This window comes from Limulus polyphemus, unplaced genomic scaffold (genome assembly GCF_000517525.1).
Source record: "Limulus polyphemus unplaced genomic scaffold, Limulus_polyphemus-2.1.2 Scaffold93, whole genome shotgun sequence".
NCBI classification, from domain to species: domain Eukaryota; kingdom Metazoa; phylum Arthropoda; class Merostomata; order Xiphosura; family Limulidae; genus Limulus; species Limulus polyphemus.
The window spans coordinates 1,062,300-1,070,317 of record NW_013665703.1 but is presented as its reverse complement, the minus strand read 5'-3'; the positions used below and the strand labels follow the sequence as shown (position 1 = coordinate 1,070,317).

At 30.7% G+C, this 8,018-nt stretch overlaps 1 protein-coding gene across 2 annotated transcripts in view; it reads left to right on the top strand.

Moving 5' to 3' along the window:
* LOC106469041 (T-complex protein 1 subunit eta-like) overlaps positions 1–6,601 on the top strand; it is a 37,883-nt gene extending 31,282 nt beyond the window's left edge. For both annotated transcript variants that reach the window (XM_013929500.2, XM_022398237.1), the window contains exons 11-12: positions 2,809–2,997; positions 5,513–6,601. In XM_013929500.2, the coding sequence (XP_013784954.1) occupies positions 2,809–2,997; positions 5,513–5,709 (386 nt within the window). In that variant the 3' untranslated portion in view covers positions 5,710–6,601. The remainder of the gene's footprint in view (positions 1–2,808; positions 2,998–5,512) is intronic.
* Positions 6,602–8,018: the final 1,417 nt, after the last annotated feature.

Below are 8,018 nucleotides of genomic sequence, written 5' to 3'. Positions count from 1 at the left end.
TTTTTTTTTTTTTTTTTTTTTTTTTATTGCTTGGTAAATAGTAGTTCTTTTGTTTCTTGGATTACATTTTTTTGGCAACCATCAGACACAGTGTTTTCAAAATTCGAATTTTCATAATTTGTTGATGACTTGATAAGAAATTAAATTTTTTATTAGTATGGGTGTTTTTATTACACATGAAACTAAATCCATATGAAGTAAAACACCAAGGAAAGATAGGGTATTATTTTTCTCCATTTGAAGTATAAATTGTATGGCACAGTTTTGAAGATTTAAAATATGAAAGAAACAGTTGAAGCTCATTTGGACCATAAAATGAAAATGTCATCATCATATCTGATCTGCAATGTAGAGGTCTACCAATGTTAGTAAAGAACCCATGGGTGTACCATTCAACATTTTGAAGTACTGACTGTTGTAATAGAAATAACTGAATTTTAAGCATATTCCAAGAGGGTGACAAGATTATACTAGTGCTGGTTGAGAGACCTTGTTCATTGTTCAACTTATCCCTAATGAAATGAATAACATCAGTTATAAGAATCTTTGTGAATGAAGATGCTATGTAATATTGTTTGTGACATTTCTTGTCACAGTAACTAATTGTTTGGAGTCTTCATAATGTTCTGCTGGAGGTTAAAAGGTACTGGTTAGAAATTTTAATGCAGGAGAAACTACGTAACAAACAATACATTGTAATGATGTGCTTTTATTATAGATATTTGGTAAACCATACAGCTGGAGAAGAACCTCATGATACAAAGAAACTTTCCTATTTCTCAATTGTTATTTCCTTCGAATTAAATTTTTTCAGAAGTAATATTGTAAGCTATTTCTTAGTATTATATCTATGGTGGGTGTTTAGTGTAAACAGGATTTTTTTGGTCTTGTGTTCATTGTCTCCTTTATTAAACAAGACAATGGCATTTTACTTGTTAGCAGGAAGTATAAAAACTTGTTTCTTAAATTCACTAAATGCTTTGCATTTCTTGGGTTTCATATTAATTTCATCTTAATAACAGCTCTTTAACCTTTTGATAAAGCTCATATGCAATGTTCTCATCAAATTTGGATGCAACTTGTTGAATTGTTCTAGTAATGTCAAAAATGGAATTTTATTTAGTATAGAAACAAAGTTTAAACCTTAGAATTTCTCTTGTTTTTATAACTTTTACCACTTAAATTAACAACTATTTTCCATGCAAGAGGTAGTTATTTCTTCTGATATCACAAACCTTTCTTTATTTAATATTTCAAATTTATTAATTTGTCTCTGTTTTAACAAGTTAACTTTCTGCTCACTTTTCACTTGAACCACTCTGAGAATTTAATTTTCAATTGTTATGGAAGATGAACACTTACTTAGCTGTAGATAATGGTATTGAACAGAGCATTTATTTCTAGAGAATGACCCCTTATTTGTTCATGGATCTTGAAGGAATGTGTATTTGAAGATCTTTAGATACCAGTCTGTACTTTTTACACTTATCCAAAAATATGCAGTGGTTGTTATATTTCACTTGAAAAGTGAAGGGATATTTTTTCACATTCTAAAATAAGACATCTGTAGTAGAAAATAATTGTAACATTATTTGAACTCATTTTCTTGGATTAATTTGGTTTTGAAAATCTCTAGGATACTTTCCCACAAACATTGTTTTTACAAGATATTTTATGAATCTTCAACAGGCAAGATATTAGCATTACAAGTAGAGTTTATTATTCAAAAATCTACATTCTAATGAGTTAAAAGAATCACATAGCAACTACAGTGGCATCTACCCTAATGGTTAGAAAATAATTTCTTTAAAAAATACAAATTTATTTAAAAGACAAGGCATTCTTAACCAAAACACAATGGTTTAGTTAGAATATAGAAATTAATTAACCAGTTGAAAGTATTATAAAATATTAAATCTACTCATACTTTAATTTGTAATACAGTCTTAACATGCAGTTGGTGTGCCAGTGAGGCTGAATTTGAGGTAATGGGTTTCCAGTATTGAAATTAGAATTTAAAAAATGTACTCTGATAAAAGGTTTGATCTGTTACCCTAAAAAGAATCACATTTGACTCTTAATGGTGTTTGGCCACAAAGATGCTGAGTTTAGAGGATTGGCTGGACTGTGTTCCTGTTGCACAAAATAGTAAGTGTTCATGTTCAGGCAGGCACTACACGTACCCACCTAAAAGCAACAAGCAAGCTTTGTTGAGCCTTCCTTGTTCACCTCTGTCAGCAAATCTTGTGAAAAACCATGGAGAAAAAGAGCTTTATATAGCTGAGGAACAAGATCTTATGTTGCACAATGTGTATAGCCACTGTTATTTGTTGTGTGAACTTATGGATGGGGTTAGAAGTTAGTGTGAATTCAGACATGATTGGCAATTCCAAATCCAGGTACTGCAAGAAGTTAAAATGTTAATTCAAAGTAAAATACAGCGGGTACTGGAAAACTGTTTGGGAATTAATCCACCTAAAATGTTTCCATAACTCACAGACTGGGTGTTAACATCAACTCCAGTAGTGTTTTGTATGTTCTCTCTGATAAAATAGTACCATTATGTATTGTTTGGCAGTAGCCCATTATTTTCTTCTATGCCAGATAGAGGATAACTTTTGTTAGCCCTTATGGCAATGGCTTCATTAATGTTTTTTATCTTCATGTTAATTACTTGGTGTTCAACCTTTAACACATTAATACCATATTATACTGTGTTCATTTTCATGGACATGTGATGTTAATGCTGATGTATGTATGGCACAGTTTTGTAAGAAAAACCATATACTGTTTCGTAAATTTCATTAGGTGGAGGAGCCATTGAGATGGAGCTGTCTAAGTACTTAAGAGATTATTCAAGAACTATTCCAGGCAAGGAACAACTACTGATTGGGGCCATGGCCAAAGCTTTTGAAATTATTCCACGACAACTATGTGACAATGCAGGTTTCGATGCAACAAATATTCTTAATAAACTGCGGCAAAAACATGCAACTGGTAAGTTGTGTTAGTGTAGAGATCTTGTATTTGTGAAGAATTAATTTGCTTTTTGGCATTATGGCCAACATGGTAATTTTTTTTTTAGTTTGATAAATTAAGTAAACCATGTTCAGAAATTTCTGTTTTTCAAGATCAGAGATTAATCAGAATATACTAAATTAAATGTTTTTATTAGAAATATTTTACTATTGAATAATTAACAAACATTTTCCAGCAAAGTATAACAAAATATTAGTTTTGAGTTATGAAATAAATTTTTTCCACTGCTATTTTTAAAAGCTGGCTTTATAGAAAATTATTTTTTTATGCATAATAATCTTTAGTTAAGTAATTGTTTGTAAGTAGTTGGAGGTCAAAGTGCACATGTATTAACAGGTCTACATTCAAAATTTAATTAAACACCTTCATTATCAATATGTATCAGTAAACTTGGCATCAAAATGTAGTTTAGTATTCAACTTTTAATTTCTAATGGAAATATTTAAATAATTCTCAATCTTCTTTTCTGTATCACATGACATTCAACTCTGAATTGCCCATTTTAGATTCTCTTTCTACCCCTATATGATCTTCTGTGTTTGGTACAAATTATGCACTTAGTATAGATATTGCTGAACTAATCTGTAAATTTATAGTTTCTAATTTTCTTGCTTTACTGAGATGTACAGAAGATGATCAAAACTATATACCATGCCCTCTTATTACATCCTGTCTTTCAGATATTGGATTATTTACAACGAATATAGAATATAGAAACATATTTTAATTTACTGAATTTTCTATATGGCTAGTTCATTCTGAAGATAGTTTTTTTTAATTATTCAGCCCCAATTTCAGTGTTTGATATCAACAAATCACCCTAATCAGCTAATACAATTATTTTAACCCACTTATAGCATAGTTAAAAAAATCAATTCAATTATAGTAGTTTTTAGGATATTCTATTTGTGGTTGGGTGTTGATACTTTTTATTATAAATTGCATATTTGAAATAAATAAAAATTACTGTGTACTACCAATAACTCTACCAGAGAGTAGGGTTAAGGGTTGTTGAGACTTTAAGAGCAAAAACATGAAAAGTACAAGAACCCACATGGTACTAACTTTTTTTTTTATCTTGTTACAAAAGTAACAAATGTAAAGGTTAGAGAGACAGTGTTTGAAGTGTTTATGAAGGGATACACTTTTATAAATAAAAATGAAAGTTTATTGATTTTCCCAACTGATTTTATTTACCATTACATATTTTTAGTTTTATACAAGCTGGAATGTAGGTAGTTTGTTGCACTTATGTTAATACAGTGGTGTATCACATGTGACAAGATTAACACCTACATATTTGGTGCAGGTGAATTCCTGGCTATTCAACTATCGTTGTCACTGAGAGACTCGTGACTGACAGAAAATATCAGCCTTTTCTGAGGAAGTATTTTTGTATGGTAAAATTGTTTAACAATCTAAACTACATTTCAGGGAAGGGAGCCTTTAGTAGTCTTCATGGAAGCTAAAAACCTTGTACAGCGGAACATAAAGTGGTAGCTGACTCCATAAATACATCACGTTCCAGTCTGAATACTTCCATCAAGTGAAGTCATAGATATTTAACAATCTTCTGACCAAAAAACAATATTCAATACAAAGCTGTGAATATTTCATGGTACTGTTAATAAAAATATTAAAGAATTTAAAATTGATTAAACCTTGTAAACTTCCAGGCACATCTTATATTCGGTGGTTGCAATTTTGAGACGTATACAAAAGAAACTTGTCAACAATCACATTTAACCTCATACTGTCCAAGTCCCCTGATACAGTTCCTGTGAACTTCTGTTAACTTTCTGATTAAATGATTGTTTCTAAAGATATTGTGCTAAGATTGACCAACCTTCTTGCTGAAGCTTACTATAAGGGAAACTGTTGTGTCAGATAGTAGTATGTACTCATTATTAGATTGAACACGATTAGAAGAAACAGTTGTGAGAGCAGAATTAGATCTAGAATGTCATTCTTACAAAGCTAAATGATACCCAAGTACAACAATATTCATGGTGACAAACGTAGTCTGTAACTAAAACAGTAGAGTAAGGTTGAACAATATAAAAAATTAAATTTCATGAACATATTTTCATTGATATGTTTAAAATGTTTTTTTTGTAAGTCTGTAATCTCCTGTAGTGAACATTATCTTCCTTACTGCTTGATTTGACACAAAGTTACCCAATTTAACTTGTCATGTTTTTTAATGCAAACTGCTAGATTTTGTCACAATTTAATATGGTTTAAAATGCTTATAAGCTTTTTTGTCCTTTGTGTTTAAAGTTATTTATGTTATGAATATTCATGGTAATGTAAAAAAAAACTTAAATTTTAATTCATTTCTCTTTTACATTCCAGCAAGTTTTTTGTAGATATAGTGACTTTTGTTGTGATGCCATTTTTAAAATTTTATTTTTTTGAACTTTGTTGAAATAGCATACATATTTCCATCATGAATTATTTTTCTTTTCTGCAGGTGAACTTTGGTGTGGAGTTGATATCAATAATGAGGACATAGCAAACAATTTTGATGCATGTGTTTGGGAACCTGCAATTGTGAAGATTAATGCTCTTGTTGCAGCAACTGAAGCAGCCTGTCTCATCCTCTCTGTTGATGAAACAGTAAAGAATCCCAAGTCTGAAACTGACCCAAGCAAAGGAAGACCATTTTGAAGAAAAATATATTTTGAACTAAACCTTGGCTATTAATATAATTTTCACCCATTTCTGTTGCATTTCTTTCCTGACATCAAACTTTTTTTTTACATTAATTTGTTGTATTTCAAACAATAATTAGTAAATTGTTCCTATAACAAAAACAAGGAGTGTTTATTAGTATTATTGTATCAATTGTGGAGTTTAAAGCTTGCATAATTTACCTCAAATTCATGTTGCCTAATAATTGTATCTTTAGATGGTTTAGTATGCATTAAGTGGTTCAACAACTTGTGAAGTATTAAGTTAGTACTCAAAACGTTGATGAGCATTTTTGTGTGCATTTCACAAACATATCCTTTGCTTTAAGAAACTAATTTAAAAAGGAATGGAGCCATTGATTCTAATAATTCTTGCATCCATTTAGTGTCCTTGTTTGAAGTTTCAGTTTGTGATGTGTATAAGAAACTTAATATTCCACTGCAGCTTTAACTTTAACATCGTTTTGAGGATTTTTTTTCTTACTGTATCTATTGAAAAAAATGTGACCTCTGTTAATAAATCTCTGCTTTTTTATGTTGCATGTACTAACTGTTTTTGAAACTGCAACCCCTCTTCTGTTTAAATGGTAATCTTTATTAGTACTTGCATGTCATTTTAAATGGTAATAAAACTTCTAAAAAATTAGATTCGGTAACTGATTTAAGTCAGTTAATTTGTGTGGTAATGTCCTTATTTTTTGTATAAGAATGGTTAGGAAAAATTAGTTTCCAGGTATGAATGAAAATTAAAATGCTTGAGGAATTTGTTTGTTACTGGAACATAATTCATATTTCAGAAGAATCTAGAATCTCTACAAGAAATTACAAGAGAGAATAAAACTGCTTCTATCAAGGGGTTTTCTTGTTTAGTGAAAGTTGTGTATGAATTTGTTTTGTGCTGCATTCTTTGGACTCAACCTGCTTTGGGGAAGAATTTATTTTTATAATTATAATAATGTATTAAACTCTTTATTAAATAGCTGGACTTTTAATTAATAAAGAAAAAAGTATTTTAATAATCATACTGCCCAAAACACAAATTCAGATTGCCCCCCCCCCCCCAATTTTTTTGGAACCTAAAGTAAATAACTCAAATGATATTACTAAAGTTAAGTCCATATATGCAAATTTAATAGAACTCATGCACTGTATCTTCTAAATCATGCAGGAGCCTTCTAGAAACATTGCTAATTAAAGAAAGGCATCAAAAATTTTAGAAATTTAAATTGACTGGTATGATAGGGATTTAGAAGATCAAGAAAGTTGAAAAGGAAATTAGGACATCAAAAAGGATGTACGAGAAAAGGTTGGCTAAAAATGTAAACGTTAACAGTAAGGATTTCTTTAAATATATGAAGGGTAAACAAAATGTTAGGACAGTGGTAGGACCCTTGAGGGTTGATAAAGGAAGGCCTGTATATGATGATTATGAGATGGCTGCTTTATCTTCAGTTTTTACTAAAGAAGATTTAAGGAATATTCCATATCTTAAACAGTTGATAGATGGAAATGAGATTGAACAAATGACTGCATTAATTCTGAGCTGGTTAAGAAAAACTTAAGTTTAAAGAACAATAATGCTCCTGAGCCAGATAATATTTTACCAAGGGTTTTAAAGGAGGTTAAAGATTGGATGTGTGAGCCACTTGCTGCTATTTTTGGCAAGTCCTTTAATAGTGGGCAGGTACCAGAGGATTGTAAGTGAGACGATAAAAATTGCCCCAGTAATCATAGACCTATTAGTCTTACATCAGTTGTTGGAAAAGTTTGGAAAGTGTGATAAAAGATGCTTTGCAAAGTCATTTAACAAAGTTTAGAATTTTATTGGATAGTCGACATGGTTTCACTAAAGGAAAATCTTTCTTTACAAGTCTTGACATTCTTCGAAGGTTACTACTTATGTAGATGAGGGTAAGATTTAAATAGATATATAGATTTGGTGTGTCTGGATTTTCAGAAAGCATTTGACAAGGTGCCAAATAAGAGCTTGTAAAAAAAATTATCACTATAGGTGTGGTTAAGTTAGCAAATTGTATAGAAGAGTGACTGGATGGAAGAAAGTAGAGGTTTGTTACAAATGGAGTTCAGTCAAAGTAGATTAATGTCAAGTGGGGTACCTCTGGGCGTAATCTTAGGACCTTTGCTCTTTTTGACTTGCATCAATGACATAGATGAAAGAATGGTCAATAAATTACTTCAATTTGCAGGTGATATTAAGGTCTTTGGTGTTGCTAGCTGTGAATAGGTATGCAGCTGCTTTACGAAAGGACTTGGATCATTTAGTGG